The sequence below is a fragment of the Trachurus japonicus genome, chromosome 5 (genome assembly GCF_045865225.1).
Source record: "Trachurus japonicus isolate A0001 chromosome 5, Traja_1.0".
In the NCBI taxonomy this organism is placed as follows: domain Eukaryota; kingdom Metazoa; phylum Chordata; class Actinopteri; order Carangiformes; family Carangidae; genus Trachurus; species Trachurus japonicus.
Window position 1 is genome coordinate 33,538,502 of NC_140911.1, and position 17,769 is coordinate 33,556,270.

Sequence of the window (17,769 nt, forward strand, 5' to 3'; positions counted from 1 at the left end):
CCAAGCAGGCATGGCTTTCATTATCAGGCCCGTTGATTTATTTATTTGGATAGCGATTGCATCCTTCAAGTAGGTTTCTCCCCCCCTTTTTTTTTGTTGGAGCAGGACAGTTAAATCTTTGAACAGTGCAGGAGGTTCGGGATGTGTGGGGATCATGTGTCAAGGTACAAAAGAGCCCAAGAGTGATGCATTCATGCAATGTGCAAGAGTTTGGGGAGTGTGTAATTTGTTAAAAGACACTAAACACTGAATAACACACAGTACAGCGCAGGGGGGGGAGAACAGTACACTGCTATTGTGCATGCACTGTAGTGTGCGTGGGAAGAACATGACTCATATCCAGAGAGTGCTAACCGAACTGTGCTGCATCATGCTTGACACTGTCGATCACTCGGTCTTCTGGGGAATCTTTCTGATGGTTTGACAACAACATTGTGCTCAGATCAAACGCTGCTGCAACTATTTTAATCTGTCTGTCGCTCTCCCTCGCTGACAGTGACTGAACTAAAAGATTTACGGTCTCTCCTGCCAGAAAGAGGGCTATACGGTTACCAGCTCGGGACAATTTACTTAGAAATTTATCTTGAGAATTTTCTCCTCTTTTCATTCTGCAAGATTTTAATCCCTCACTATCTTGATCTGAAGCCTAAAAACATTGAGCACCAACATTTCATTATTTACATTACTGAGGCATTTCCCCAGAATACAATCAGATACAGATCAGGCCTGAATTAATTCATAAGCACACGTTTGTGACACAGAAAGAAAGAATCTTTACAATACCACATTAAAATACAACCACAACAAAAAAAAGAAGTCACTTGAGATAAAAAAAAAAAAACTACAAAAAAAAAACTATATGTTCAGCACCTCTTTAGGTCTGGCTCACAGCAGCACAGAGATAGTTTCCGTCCCATCCAGTCTAATTCTGCACTGTTTATATGCCAGAGGGCATCCACTGTACAGCAACAGCTAAGCTGCAGTTTATTTTACGATGCACATATGTGATCTGGTATTGACTTAGTAATTATGCGGCTAAACGGTAAACAGGCAATAATTACCTAGAAATTACCTTGTTTGTTTCTTTTTGGTTTGAAACGGCAACAAACAAGGCCAGGCCCAATTTACCGCACAATGTATTTGTTACACTGTTGCTGATTTTTTTTTTTTTTTTTTTTTACACTTGATGAGTGTTACATCAAAGCCAGAATAACAGTTATATCATATTGTCAAAGTCATTTAATAGATTTGTATTTCTCACTGCCGAATAAATGACTTTTTACACATGTGTTAGTTGGAGACATTTCGACACCTGTCAGAAACTATGTTTTACACAACACCCACTCTAAAAATAAAGGGTGTTATTTCTGACACTCTTGATGTTAATGTATGAAGTCTTTAGAGTGTGTGAAAATGTCTGTGAGCTGTCTGTGAGAGTTCAATTTTGCGATATATAAAAAAATAGACCTTTACCGTTACATACCATTAACATGACACTGAAATATAAATGGAAATAATATCACATATATTTTTCAAGATATGGGTATAAATCTAGATTTTAAATTTTTTGCTGCATTTTTTCTCTAAAATTCAAGTTTTATATGAAATCCCGTTTGAAGCTTTTATATCAAGTTATTTAGCTACCCAGAAGAAACGAGATCCATGACATAATGCATGTGCAAGCGTAATATGACATATGCATGTGGAGCACATACCACATTACAGTAACATCTGGAGCATTTCACATAGTACAAAGTGTAGGTGGTAAATCTGTCGAGCCAGCCAACTGAATACACACTGAGGCATATTGAAAAAGTCTTTCATCATGACCTTGTAACAGAACTCATTATTACATGTTAAAAAGAGTTTGTTTGTTTGTTGTTTTTTGCCTTTGTTGAGTAGTCAGGTTCAGTTAATGTCAGAAACAATACTTCCTCTGCTGTTCAAACTATGATGGTTTCACAGGTGTCAAATAGGAACTCTTCGCTATTTTGAACTCAATAAATTACCACATGAAGGTCATGGACGCCCACATGGTAAACAAAAACTGAGCACAGGAAGATGCGTGTATTGTCATTTTTACAGTACCTATGAGAGCAGTTCAGAGACACGGCAGATCCATATTCATCTCCAGAGCGCACGGCGGCGATGACCTCTCTTTAAATATATCACACAAATCAAACATGTCATTTAAACAATTCTGACTGTGGCAGCTCTGCTATTCATACCTGTTGCCTGACATTCATACAATGAGTCAGGGCAGGACCGCAACCCAGAGCAGACACCTCCCACCTGATGTCCTTCATCTTAGCAGCTACTCTCTCTCTCTCTCTCTCTCTCTCTCTCTCTCTCTCTCTCTCTGTCTCTCTCTCTCTCTTTCTCTCTGGGTGGTGACATCCTCTTGTTTGGCACCTTGGCCTGCTCTGGTTTGGTTTGTTGTAATCGGTCCTCACACTAATGACCACATGCCGCTTGTGTTTCTTTCCACCTGCATGTATCTACCTGAACTTTCCCTAGATAGAGAACAAACACACTGTCAACAGCTGCCATTTTGTAATATCATAGTCGAGTGTGTTAAACACAACCAACAACATGTCAAAGTGATTTTAATGTACTCTACGCTGAAAACTCTACATCCTCAGTGGTTGCCACGCTTTGGAATGTAACTTTTAATTTCAATCCATCCAAATGTTTCACAGATTATATCACCAATGTCGACAGCTAATTGAGGATTAAATGCTCTAAATTACACGTTAACCAATAGGAATGGTGGTAATGTGATGTTTTGCTGCACTTTTATTGCATTTTTGTGGCCAGAGAAGAGGAAGTGCAAACATTCTTGTCTAATGATGGTGAAAATAACCACAAACACACTAATATGAAAGTCACACAGTCAAGTTTTAGTTCATTTGATGACAGTGGCTTCTATACTGGATGGCAGCAAGCCAAAAAAGAAATGTCTGCAAATGGCTGCTGGTGAGAATAAATCAGACTGAAACTGTGACACTGTAATGGAGATTGTAAAGGTCATATTAGTGTGGAGGAAGAGACGCTAAAATGTAATGTGTGGTGCGCTATGTGATTTTGCATTCTTGCAGTGTGTCTAAACACACACACACAAACACACACACACACATACACATACACACACAGTGCACAGTGGTGTGTTTGTTAGAGAGAGGGGGACAAGACAAAAGTGAGACAGAGGAGCAGAGACACCAGTGTAAAAAAAAGAGTTTAACACCGTTTACGCCACATTGCAGTAAAGTCATAATTATTTTCCATCAGGACTCATCAAACACCATCACATCATCACATAATTGACAAAAACTTCCTGTTCAGACACCGGAAGGAAAGAAGAAAAACAGAATGAAAGCAAGCAAGAAAGAACAAAGAAAGAAAGAAAGAAAGAAAGAAAGAAAGAAAGAAAGAATGAAAGAAAGAATGAAAGAAAGAATGAAAGAAAGGGAATGTAGTAGAGAAAGACAGAGATAAGAGAAAGGCAGAGGAGCGAGCGATTAGAGAAGAAGAAAACTGAAAGAAAGAAAAAAAAAGTAACAGTGTCAAACTGTCCCTGACACAAATCCTCCAACACTAGGGAAATTCCCTCAATGCACACACACACATACACACACACACACACTAACACTACCACACAAACACAAACTAGGGTACAAACAAATACGGGAAAAAACACACAACTTATAACGTGGGCAAAAAGCAGGGAACCAACCTGATGCTGTAGACACAGCAAGGAAATAGATCACAATTTCTTTGAGTGTCAGTGTAAGTGTGTGAATGTGTGTGTGTGTGTGTGTGTGTGTGTGTGTGTGTGTGTGTGTGTGTGTACAGCGCACAAAGCTCCAAGAATATCTGTGCTTGAGTCAGTCAGAGATAGAGAAGTTAAAGCCCATGCGGTGCCATAGCAGCGGAGTCACGGCTCTGTGCCTTTAGATGTCCCGCTCATTAGGAGACACCACCCTGTCAGAGTATTTAAACCGCCACCACCACCACAGAATGTGCAGCCGAGGGGCAACAACATCTGCACTTTGAAAGACACAGAGGCTCACACAACAATCAGCCCGAGAAATAAACACCAGGCTAATTTCCTTATATTGATTAAAGCTCTGCAAGAACAACGCTACACTAAGCAGTGATCTTTAAATGAATAACAAACACCATATTGAAACTCTTTTTTTTTTTTTTTTTGCTTTTGTTCAGTGCGGCTTTTAATGGCTCTATTCAATTAAGGCCCTTGTGACACAAAAACAGAATCCCTTTTGGCATTTTATTAGCTTCAAAGCCACTGAGCCATTCACTGATACTACTCACAAAAAGTTGATTTGTCAACCAGTTGCACTTTTAGTGTGACTGCGCGCTTGTGTTAGTTTCATTATTCACATATGAGACCGCTCAGTACGATTTCTGGGGAGCCCGGGCGAATCAAAGCACAGCCCCCAAGACACCGGCTGAAACGCACTGTGGTGTTGTGTACAGCTGCCACGGCTGCTTTTGAAAGGCCTTCTGAAAATCGATTGATATCAGTATTACTGATCTCCTATTCTCTATCTACATGTTGCATCGTTGCACCAAACAGCGAACCGCATCTGCTTCGTAGAAACCTGCTCTCATCTGACTTCAACAGACCAACAGATTGGGCTAACAGCACACAACAGATTGGGCTAACAGCACACAACACGAGCTCGAAATGAAGCAGAGCGAATAGTTAACAAAGCTGTAACTTACTGTACCATACTGTCTGTCTGCCGGGGCAAGCTCATTACCCACGTGAGGAAACTGAGAGAATAATGACTCGTCTGATATTGCCTCTATCTGCCACCTTCTATCCTAGACACCGTTGTTTTTCATTTTTACATCTGATAGGTCTAATCTCCTCCTACTCATATTTGCACTTTACCCATGCATACTGCACATTTTTGCTTAGCTTTGGTGTTCTATAAATACTGTAAGTAATGAAGATCACAGAACAGTGAATGGTTAGAAGAGTTCCATTGTCACTTCTAGGAATTCTAACCACATGTGTTCATACAGTATATACTGTATATCTCATCATATCTTTGTGTTTGTGTGAAAACGTTTCCGATGTCTCTGGTACATTTTTGTGAGTGTGCCAGTCTTTCGACGTGCTCAACATCAGTCCCTGTACTACAAATGTCTGAGTGTGTCTTTCTGTTTCTCTCTGTGAAACGCACACACACACGCACGCACAGACAGAAATAGGACCACTGACAGACAGGAAAAGAGTCCCAAATAACTTGCGGCCTAGACCAGAAATCACACCACAAAGGTGCATTTACGTGCCGGTGAAGCAGCGACAGAGCTGTGACTCAGTCTGGAGGTACAATAGAAGAGACGTGATGTGAAGGAGAAGCACGCTTACAGGCTATACTTTCACCCCCCCCCCCTCTCCTTCACAGATTCCCACCCCAGCTACAGTATGTATTCTTAGATTGTGGTGAGCTGAACTCCAGAAATCCATGATATATTTTTGTAGCCTATAATGATCTTGACTTGCACAGCTGCCCCCGCAGGAACTCCAAAATTAATAGCTTTACATTTCACACAGGTGAAGCTTAAACTGACAATGATAGCGTTATAGCTTATATCGCTCAGTGTATCCTAATTCAAACTTTCACTATGGATAATGTTCCCTCTCTCTATATATAGGGCATCCTGTCAACAGCATTTCAGCTATAGGAGACCACAGATCATCCGAGGGAAACCACAGAGACCTAAAAGCACCTCGGCCACGTTTTCTATATGTTCATCTCCCATGTTTGCTTTCGACAAATGCTGAAAAACAGTGAAGAGTAGGAGGAAAGTGAAAAAAGAAAATCCAGCTCACGTTTCGTATTGTATCTTTAAACAGATTAGACAAGGTTTAGATGTGCTGTGCTCCCTTGTTTTTCCCCTTCACCTCTCACCTCTGTGCTGCGCGCTAGACACAAACAAACAGAATGATGAATTTGTGTGCAAAAAAATTGCAGCAATCAGTTTTTCTCTTTGCAGAAATGAGGCAAGGTGTGAGTTAAGAGGTGTGCAATGAGCCCTTGTGGTTGTGTTCTTCCTTTGGAGGTTTCCTGTATGCTGCTGCCTACATGTTTGCCACTGTGTTTACCTGTCCTACCGACCACCACACTGACATTCACCAAAAAAAAAGAAGAAAGAAGAAAACCTTTTTTCACACTAGCCTTTACCTTCACCTCTCTGTATTAATGCCATGTGTTGAACATTGTAGAGAACTTAAAACATTTACACAGCAGAGAAAACATACACTCTGGATCATGACCTTATTGATCTGGGGTCAGAATGTCCTGTATAGATCTATTGTCTAAAAACAAACATATTTTTAGTTGGAACCTAGGAAATTTAGCAAAATACAACATTTTTTAAAATACTTTTTAGATTTTTAAGAGTTTTCCTTTTAACCAATGAAAATCCAGAACATTTACACCACTCACTACAGTCAAGATGACAGAGGGCCTCGTACTGGAGTCGATGCCTCGCTCTTGTTTCCTCATTTAGATATCTGTAATAAAAGCTGAGGCAGAAAATACACTTTCCATTGACCTACTACACAAAGTTAACGAAGGAAACGCTGCTAACATCATTCTGGATTTCCCGACGACGTCATGCTGAATTGAGAAAATTGAGTCACTTCAATGACTCACCAGCATAGCAGCAAACTGATATAACTACTGTATGTATACTGCGTGCGTATGAGTAAAGCCTCTCCACCGTGCCTATGATGTGCACCGTGCTGCACTGGAAGCGGGGCTGATGCTGCTGCTGCTGCTGCTGCTGCTGCTGCTGAGAAAAGGTTAGCTCAGTTCGAGGAACACGTTATTTGGAGTTTGGCCCTCTGCCTCCTCCTGTGGCCCTGCGCTGGTTTCCGTGTAGCGAGGAATCGGTGCTGGAATGCAGTAACGGTCACAGAGGGACCCACGCACTCACCACACTGTGAATCAAAACCCAAACTCCACTTCATTAGGCTCCTGTCATTGCAAAGACTCTCACACCACTCTATAAATACCCCTGTCTCCCCCCTCCAAATTTGTTTTCCCTCTTTTTTCTTTACACATGAAAATGCTCAGGGACCGTTCCAGCTTTCTGATGTGGCTCTTTATTTTGTACGTTGCCGCAAGAAACCACACAATAGTGGCTCCTTTTGAATATTAAAACATTCTCTGACGGAGCACAAAGGTTCTGAAGTTTTTTAATAGGGGTGCATGCTAAATAAAACTTCTCTTTGAGTTTAACAGCTATACAATGTGGGATTTGGTTAGTTCAACTCGAGCTGCGACTTTCAGTTGCTCACTACGGGAGATTTGTTTTGAGGGTGAAACAAATATGCTTGGTATCCCACTGACTTTGTCGGCTTCAAACATCTGTGTATATGTATCTGTTCGAGGTGTCTTGCGTGATGTGGAGATCTTGAAAGAGACACAATTTACTGCATTAAAAAACCCAAAATGTCTTAATCTAACCGCCCAGAGAAGATACAAGAGTTTTAAAGGAACCCACATGGAGATATATAAGATCAGATCACAGATGCAAAGGTATTCACTGCACATGAAGCACCAGCTCAAACCCACACGGCAATTTGTGCCACTACGGCATACGTATGGCATGAATGAATTATATTTTTTCAAGTTTTCAACAAATAAAGTAAAGAATTAAAACCAAGTTACATAAAGAGATGCTCATCCACTGCTGCTACATTCAGGGGACACTTAGAAACAATTAGAAAGTATGAATGTGAGTAACAGTGAGAAACGCTGTTCACTGCAGGTGAGGCCGAGCAGCTCGATCCTGACCCTTTAACATACAGACGGGGCGCCATCCTCTGGCACATGTGCACATTACATCCTCCAAACGCGAGACGATGATAGAGCAAAACATTTCAAGTGACCACATGTGACCTTGAAGTCTTTGAAACATAGAAAAGATGCCTTTCTAATGTGTCACTCTGCTTTTATTTGCTTTGTCTTTCTCTCTGTTGTTCTCACACGCCAGCACACACGTCTACTCTCTCTCTCTCGCTTTGTCTTTCAGTAACACTCCTTTCTTTCATCCCTTTTTTTCTGCCCATTATGCACACACACATACACACACACACACACAGGCACACACACATTAAGAAATACAGACAGAAAAAAAACGGGAACACACGCACTGTTAAACCAGTCTTTCTGTGGTTATGCAGTTCTGATTAGGAAGATGTATGAGTCACATTGCATATTAATTTACACACATCCGTATGTTCATTAGTTACAGCTTGATGTGCCTGTGTGAGTTTGTGTGTGTGTGTGTGTGTGTGTGTGTGTGTGTGTGTGTTCTGTGCATGTGAAGCCTGAACCAACGCCTTGAAAAAGAAACTAATTAAAGTCATGGAGAGAAATGCAAAGGCAGCAGAACCACACAAGAGAGTGTGTGCATGTCATTACTGACCTGGCCCATGTTGGAGAAAAAAGTGATGGCAAGAATTGAGAGAGAAAGAGAGACAGACAGAGAGAGAGAGAGAGAGAGAGAGAGAGAGAGAAAGGGAGAGAGAGAGAGAAAGGGAGGGAGAGTAAAACCTCAACCAGCGAAATAATGTATATAAAAAAGACTCAACAAGAAGAAAGGTTTAAAAAGCAAACTTGGGGAGTTTAAGAGGATCTTTGATGTGTATCAGAAGAGGAAAGCAGCCTTGCGACTGGGACGACAGTAATTTTAAGTCGAAGCAGAAGGCTGGCTGGATGACTGGCTGCCTTGCTGGCTGGCTGGCTGACTGCCTGGCTGACTGACTGTGGGCTTTGATGGCGCTGGCTGTTTGAAGTGGTTTTCGGGGGATGGGAGCAGCGTGTGGTGTCAGTGGGACAGGGGAGGCACTCAGGGGGGGGGAGGGGGTGGGGGGTGGAGGAGGGAGAGGGGCAGGGGGGGTGGGGGGGGGACTCGATGGCGACCCTACAGGCCGCTCGGGGAGCCCAGGCTGGGTGGAGCAGAGCAGAGGAGGGAGAGATGGAAGGAGAGGAGAAGAGGAGAAGAAAGAGCCTGAGACGGCGCAATGGATAAAAATGGAAGAGAGGAGTGAAAGAGTGAAGAGGAGGTGGAGGAGTAGTGTAGATACAGAGCAAGAGGAGATAAAGAGGAACCAATGCGGTGACAAAGACAGAAGAGAGAAAACAGAGCAGAGCAATGAAAGAGACAAAAAATGAATGTGAGAAACAGCAAAAGCAACAAGTCTGAGGAAAAAGCAGCAACGGCCTCGGCTCCGTGTCTGACACTCAGAGCCTCGTACCAGTGTGGAACAAGGACAGATGCATTCACACCTTCCTCCTACTTGTATCATTGGGGATGACGTTAGCCCACTCTGATACGCTGCCAGGCTGCCTTATGACTTTACTTCCCCTTCCATCCCTCCAGCAATGCTGGACACATGTACCGTATAATCATAACTACACTGTTTCCCTGAGGTACCACAGTCGACCGCACAGCAGAGAAGGAAAAAAAGAACTGATTCTGTACAACTTCAGAATGTGTTTTTGTTCTCCTGGCCTGTTCATTTTTCCTATTATCAGTCACTGACCTTTTTCTAATTAAAATCCTTCTCCGGTTTGTAATTTTTCAACACTAACAAATACTATATGATAACCTGTTACTTACTTACCATGTGAAATTCTTTTAGAAAATATAGATAAAGCTATCTGTGAGATTGTTACAGGGTGATAAATGATGGGGTGGACCAGAGAAAGCTGATTATTTATGCTGCTTCCTTTTTAACACAAATACTTCCGGTAAATGCTTCTTTATCATACCTGAGCTAAAGATTCATTTGCATGATCTAATACTGTGCACGCTGCTTCACAAACATCAACATCTTGTTCAGGTCCGACACAGACTACAACCCATTCCTCTCCAAAACCTCTTCATTTCACGTTGTGAACTTTGTGTGCTGTTCTTTCCTGCTGACTCTGAGGTGCTTTCTGTATCACTAGTTACTGACTGATTAAATGAAACTAATTAATGAAGAGATCAACGCTATTTTTAGGTGACTCACTGGACATTTCCAGAAATATCTGCACGCGTGATGCATTCACTGCCTCCAAAAGAGTCTGTCATAGACAAAGTGGAAACATGCTAAAATGAAATGCTGCAGAGAGGGAAAGGGAGAGAGAGAAAGAGAGGAGGGAGGGGGGGGTCAGATAATGTTAAATTTAAGACCTTAAGCCTTGACTGTTACAGGTGGGCCTGAGGATCAGTGCAGCATGTTCTCTCCACAGTGGAATGTGTTTACTCCCTCCCAGGTAACTACGTGTATGTACATAATCTGTGTGTGTGTTTGAAGCAGAGAGTGGGATGTGCAGGTCAGATGAAGGTGGTACCAGGTGATTGCAGGTACAGGGAGAGGAGGAGTTGGCCTGGGCACACGTACAGGGATTTATGGGTGGACTGTGGAGAGTCTGCCTCTGTGCAGGGCCGTTGTATAGGGGAGAAAGGTGGTGATAATTCTAGGGGCCCAGCGCCCAGTGGGGCCCACAAAAAACCCAGTAGTCTAATCTTTGTATGACTGATTTATTCTGCATAAGACCCTGACTACTACTCATAGTGATGCTGCATTAGCATCAAAACAAAGTAGGCTAAATAAAAAATTATAAAATGTAGTCTAAGAAAAAAACTGGAAAAGTTAGGGGGTAGGGGCCCACTTTAGTATTCTTTAAGGGGGCCCAGAATTCCTAGCAACGGCCCTGCTCTGGGGGGACGCTTTACGGATTTACAGCAGAGAGGGCAACATGAAGATACAGTGTATGTGTATCTGAGATTTTGTCATGCTTTTTCTATCTTGCGGGGGGGGCATCATATAGGCCAATACAGCAATTATGTGATATGTGAACTTTTTTTTGTTGCATTGCAGGATTGGTCAAAATCAGACGTCACCATCTTCAACATACTGCATCAAAAGAGCACATGCAAAACAAAATGAAACACAAACAAATTGAGAACTGGACAACCAGTGTGCTGCAAATACAAACACACACACAATATATTTGTGTTTGGTCCATTGGCTTGTGTTTTCTTAAATAGCAACACAATGAGTTGAGCTGTCAGGGTTTAAAACTGAAATGTTTCATTGATTGTTTTTGATTACCAGTAATTGTCTAAATTTTTTATTGAGCAGTTATCCCAAACACGTCTCACATCCTATTCATATGCAACAATATGCACTCTCTGCTGTTTCATGACATATATATCCTGTAGTCTATTTCTTTGTTTATAATTTTAGTACCATAATGTCTTTCAACTGTCTGTGAATATTGAACTGATGTCATTGTTGTTTTCTTCTTGTTTTTACTTGCTGTCCTGACATGCTCTATGAGGAGATGAGAACTGCCCTCCTGGGACAAATAAAGCTTTTTGAATTCCCCGTCAGCCTTCTCTAATATGAGTGTTGTGTTTCTTCATTATTTTGTTTTCTGTTTTATGGAACTAGAAAAAAAAAACATTTGGACTATTTTCACATAAAATAGATTAGAGGGATAAATAGAACATAGAAATGAAATATTTTCCGCCAATTACTTTATAAACAGTTAATCAATTAATTAAAAAAGTAACTGTCAGACAAAGACAGTCCTTAGTGTGGTTGTTTTCAGAAAGTACATCATATCATGAAACACTGTGACCTCATGACTCACATACAACATGTCACATTTATCTTGACTGATTATTTCTCCTTCAGAGCTGCTTTGCAGTGGTCGCCGTGTGTGCTTCTAAGTGGAAGGACAGATGCACATGAGAGCAAAAAAAAGAAAAAAGAAAATAGGGAAATATTTGGCTTAAAAATAACAAAATAAGAAAAACAAACTCAACACCAAGAATTAAAGGAAGGCAGAAAAAAGGAATGAGAAGCAACCAAAAAAGAGTGTTAAACTGAAACCACAAACACTCCTATTCTTTTCTTGAACTCTGGCCTCAGAGGTGATCAAAGCAAACAAATGACACCACACTCCTGTCTGCAGCCGATACACACTGCTTTCAACTTGCTGCCCTATTATATCTAATACTGGCAAACACTGGCACACTCTCAGCCAGCTGAATGAGTGGATCTGCCTGCCAGGCTGCTCTCCCCTCTCTCTCTCTCCCTGTCTCCTCTTTTTTCTTCTCCTCTCTCTCTCTCTCTCTCTGCCACCCATCTGGGCCTTGTAATACATGACAGCTGAAGCAGGGTCTCCAAATTTAATTTGAGGTGTGATAAAACAGCACATATCTATAAATTGTGTGCAGAGAGAGCTTGCCTATCTGGATAGTTTTAACCTCTTTCTTCTGTCAAACATGTGCAGCATATCAAACACACAATACCCAAGCTGTCTGCACAAAAGGAAGATCCGCAAATAGACTTAACGGCGGAGGAGCCGTGCCAGAGCAATGACAAAGAACGTATTAATAATGCTGGGAATGGAATATGTCAAGAATGAAAAGGGATGAATTTGCAGCATCACACTGTACAGTCTGTAAACCTGTTCTATCTGATAAAACGCCTTTGATGTGAAAACAGAAAATAGAAATGAGTGAGAAGCCGGATATAGCTGGTGTTAAATGTGTGAAAAGTGCACACCAAGACACCTAGATATACATACACACGCATACACACCTACTGGGCTCTGTGGTCATTAGTGTTATCTTACAGTAAAGTGTACTGTATGATCCTCAGAGGTTTGTACTGAAGCCATGCGTACCCACCACGGCCATTGTGTTATTTCCTTTATTATCAACTGTTCCTGATCACTACACTGGATTTGACCTTCACCTAACAGACCGGACTGTGATCAAAAGTTTCAACTTCTCAGAGGAGGGCCGAGAGACAAACTGTACATTTTGTTGCAACATGAAGGAGAGGAAACTCTGCTGTAACATCTTGACAAAAAGACATGATACGACCCCCCGCCCCTCCCCAAAAAAAGGCCATATTCAGGAGCTAATACTGCTGCAGAAACCCCCTGTGTGATCATGAATCCTGCGATGGCACCGCAAAACTTTCCGAAATAATTCCTCCAGGACTGGATGATCAGTGTGGCAGCCACACGGCAGGAATGTACAGTGAGACATGGGACTGCTTTGGCTACATCAGAAACATCAGAATGAGCAATAATTGAATAAACATGTGAAAAATACCAGAGGGACTCAATCAAGGGATTCCCCATTACTGCTGTGTTGATCTGGCATCAAAACACACACACACACACACACACACACACACACACACACACACACACACACACACAGAGAGAGAGCTGGGACGGGAAGAAAATCTGTGACACTTGGAGCTATGGGAACGTTTGGGGAACAAATAAGGAAACACTTAAAGATTATACCACATTCTGTCGCCCGTCCTCCTGTCTCTTCTGTCTTTACCCTCAACCCCCCCTCCTTCTCCATCTCTTGTCTTCTCACGCTGAAGAACTGTTTTGGCTGTCTTCAGGCCTGTCAACCCCATCAGCTCCCCACCTCTGTCATCCTCCTCTTCTTTCTTTCCTCCCCTGTCCCTCCCACCCCGCTGCTTCTGACGCCTGAGCTGAGCCCCTGGAAGAGTCCCGCTAATAAACTGTGGTGCCTGAGCTCTTCATTGCTGTCTCACTCTCCTCCACCCCTCATCCCCAAGCGCCGATACATCTGCCGTTAAAGCAGGGCCCGGTCCAAACAGGCCCGGCCCCTGCACTCTGTACAGTACAAGCACGTCAGTCTTTCTCATTCCTTCTTATTCCCCCTCCTCCTCCTCCCCTTCCTCCCTCTCTATTCTCTCTCTTTCTCTCTTTCCCTCTCTTTTTTGCTGCTCGAGTCCTTTGTGTACAGTGTGCTATGCTCACTGTGGCAGCACTGTGCCAGAAAAAACCCACACAAACACACACACATACATGTATGCAGCATGCACACACATACACAGTCACAGACACACAGCTGGGCCCCAGCTGCATACAAAGACTGGGGTTTGGAAATCAATGAAGGAGAAAGAAGAAAAGGGGAAAGGAGTTTAAATAAATTGGCACTTGAAAAAAGAAGAAAAACGAGAAAGAGGGAGTGAGGGAAGCAGAGAGAGAGAGAGAGAGAGAGAGAGAGTGCACTCTTAAAAAGGCACATCAGCTCAACAACAGCGAGGCTTTTCACGGACTAACAAAACATAAAGCACAAGGACTAAATATGTTTGCGAGGGTGCTCATGAAATGCAATCCCACATCTGATTTAGGAGCGAGGGCCGAACCAGCCTGGTCAGTTGTGCGGATGTCATTCTGGCGACGATGCCCGCTGCGTTTGAGAGCAGGGGAAAGCCCACGCATAACACAGTCAGCATGCTTTAAATAAATGAAAACACTTTTGAAAACTGGAATCTAAACAGTGTTGCCTCTACCAAGACCAGTCACTGCACCAGTGAGGTGGCTTTTGAAAAATCCATCAGCAACATGGATTTTACAGGACGGCTTCATTACAGCTGTCTTGAAATATATTGTCAGTAATTTTCTTTCATTTCCTTTGACGTAAATAAAAAAAATAATGCATGAGCAAAAATGGATAAAACATCTCCTCTGTTTTACATAAAATATCCACTAATGTAACAGATTTGTGTCTCAAAAAGTGAACACTAAAACCTTTGTGTCAGCTAATTGCTTCACACTCTTTGAAACAAGTGAGCAAACACACACTCATCTCCAACAGATAGGTTTCCTCCCTCAGTCCCAGGACTGTTTTCAATCTGCCAAGAATGAAGAGTAGTAATTTCCTCACGTTGCTTGATATCGGTGAACATTGACAGTTTTATTGGGGGAGACAGAGACATAATCAATAGGCGCCTTGGAAAGAGAAGAAAAGTCAGTTTATGTTTTTTTCTCTTTCTTCTGGTTTGGAAAAGATCCTCAAATCGCTGTCTTATGATTCGGGCCTGCCAAGTTCATTTGGTTTGGTTTCATTTGGACCTTAAAGTCCCTGCTCACACAACCCAGCGCATTCCTACAAATCCGACCCACAGATCTTTTAATACACACGTATCTATTCTATACTTACATGAGGTTGTGCATGCAGTGCACACATTTCTCACAAATACAGAAGCCTCCCACCCGCAGAGACATGCATGCAGATTCGTAAAGCGATGATACATCAGCGCAGAAGAAAGTAGCATATAACTCACTGTAGCATATAGTAAAGATAACAGTTGTCAACGTGACTTTTAAGACACTTTTTAGATTCTCAGCTGAAGATCAACTTGTAATCAGTTTCCTCTTTTTGACATTTTTCACCTTAGACACCCTCAGTTCTTCTAATCCCTTGATTACTTCGTAAAGTTTGAAAAGTTGCTGGAAACTGACCAGATGTGATGCTTATCTGTGCTTTGACAGCAGGAATTAAAGGAACTGGACCGTGCAGGTCTGATAAGTGACAGGTCCTTGTCAGTAAGTGTGCCTCTTTTTTTTGATAGCTGATAGCTTTCACAGTACTGCGATGCTGTTGATTTGTGAAATAGGGTGCAATCGGTCGACAAACTGCAACATGACAGTCAGTCAGAGGTGAGAGTGTGTGTGCACACACGCACACATGCACACACACACACACACACACACATGTTAATGCTGAGCAGCCAGAGAGGATCTCACCCTGGTGTCACTCTGCTGAGCGTCACACCTCTCTGAATAAAATGAGGAAACACTTACAGCAAACTAATAAACTGTATAAATAAAGTCTTCACAGCAAACAGGTTTGTGGCAGTTGTATGTCAGGTCAGAGACAAACAAACAAGCGAGCTTTGCCTGACTTTCACTGGCTTTCATTAACCTCCAGAAGGTTCAGAATACAACCAGCAAAATGTGAATGTGTCTGCGTGGGTGTCTGTGTGTGTGTGTGTGTGTGTGTGGCCTTTTATGTTTTTGGAATCAAAATATCCTCAGTAATAGGAAGATGACGGCACTTTGAGGCCTACGTTTTCACTTGGGCTAATGGTTGGGTTTGTTAAAGGTGTCCCTGCATTACCCAGCAACTTTACATGAAATCCAACGCCAGCAGCAGCGAGACACTGGCTGACATCAGCCACACACTTCATTAGTATTAGCGTGATGTAGAATGAGGTTTATTCTAAGGTTTTAAGGTCAGGTTTGCATGTGAGTTATTTAGCCAGAGGGCTGCCAGTTAAATTCAGGGTTAGAGAAATGTTCAAAGCTGTGGATAATTTCAGAGTTCTGGCGGGTTCGGGGTTTGGAGAGGCACGATTTTGATTCTAACATAATTGTTCGGCCCTCTTCAGAAGGAGAGAAGAACAAATGTTTACATGTGTATGTATCCATGTGCGAGTGTGTTTATCCCTACTTCAGTCTGAGTTCAAAGCCACACGCTTGAGAACGAGGCCCAGTCTGATGCAGGAAGAACAAAGTCTCTACAAAGTCCTTATAGATTCAGCATAGCACTGTCAACAAGTTCCTCTCAGCACCGTTGTAGGAAGTGCATTCACAGAAAACTCAGAACTGACATCACCTTAAGGTTTAATGTCAACTCGGGCCTTGAACAAATTGTTGATGAGGTGATAGTCAAGTAAGAAAATACAGAATGATTGTAAAGATTTATCCTCTGCAGGATTAATTCATATTAAGTAATAATTTTATTTTTAAGTCTTTACATTTGACAGAAAAACTTTACATATTTTTCAGAGGAACTACTTTAGATGATTAATGTTGTAGATTTATGCAGCAAGTGATGCAGAGAAAATAAAACTACAAATTGTGCCTTCATTTTAGAGGATCAATGGAATAAACCCCACCTTTGTTTCTTTCTGATACTGTTCACAATATATATTTATAGCCTATATATTTTTTAAAGTATAAAACTCCATCAAATTTGATCTGAAATTCCAAATGAAGATGCCATCAGGCCACACAGCATAGAGAACAAGATCCTAGAAAGTGTAAATGCCAGCTCTCAGCGTGAACAGCAACAAAACTACAGCCAGCACGTAAAAAAGAGAAGAAGCAGTGAAATGTGATTTTAAAAAAAAGCCATTTCTGTTTGATTAGAATAATTTCAAAAGTCAAATTAACAAAATCTAGGAGGTCTGAGACAGTGTGGATCTCTTTTTTCTGTTATAAAAAAATATAAGTAAATATAGAGATTTCACAAAACCCATGCAGCTATAGATTGTGGGCTTTTTTTTTTTTTAGAAGATCACCTCGCACTTTTTTACAGCACGACTTTTCCCAGGTATGAAGCCTGTGTATGACCAAGAGGAGCCTGTAGAAGAGTCGCAGTGCTCATCCCTGTCCCAACATGACAACCCCAAGAGCCCCGAGTGTGGAGTGTGAGAGAGTCTGAAATGTGAATGTAGTCAAAGTGTCTTGCAGCAAACTGTTGCACAGTGATGAAACAAAGTCTAATGTTAGTTTCTCTAAGTAGCCCGGAGGAAATGGACGCGCTTCACATGAACCGCCGCTGTCCGCAACATCTGCCTGCATCATTCACCAACTTCTTCAAACTTTCCAGCGCTGCGCGTTTCTCTTACCTCGGTTTCTCCTCGGGTTGGCTTGTTTCCTCCGTTTGCCCCTGCTCTCCTCTGTCATCATCGCACTTAATTTGGTCGCAAAAAGTTGTCCGTGGAGCGTCGCGAGCGTGCGTTTGTCCCGAGCGTCTGCCTGCAGAATGAATGGTGTTGAGGCATCGCCTTCGGTCACAGCGGGAGACTCAGACCTTGATGGGACTCCAAGCGGAGGCGACGAGCCGTGAGGAGGAGTGATGTCAGCA

General features: G+C 42.2%; 1 protein-coding gene across 2 annotated transcripts in view; it reads right to left on the reverse strand.

The window, feature by feature from the left end:
- LOC146988024 (zinc finger E-box-binding homeobox 2) overlaps positions 1-17,769 on the reverse strand; it is a 29,230-nt gene extending 11,461 nt beyond the window's left edge. The window contains exon 1 of one of the 2 annotated variants that reach the window (XM_085777629.1): positions 2,089-2,244. Coding sequence is in view for 1 of the 2 variants with exons in the window: in XM_085777628.1 (XP_085633754.1) it covers positions 17,531-17,591 (61 nt within the window). In the remaining variant the exon portion in view is untranslated. Of the gene's footprint in view, positions 1-2,088; positions 2,245-17,530 lie in introns of those variants that run through there. The other variant, XM_085777628.1, reaches the window with a different exon arrangement.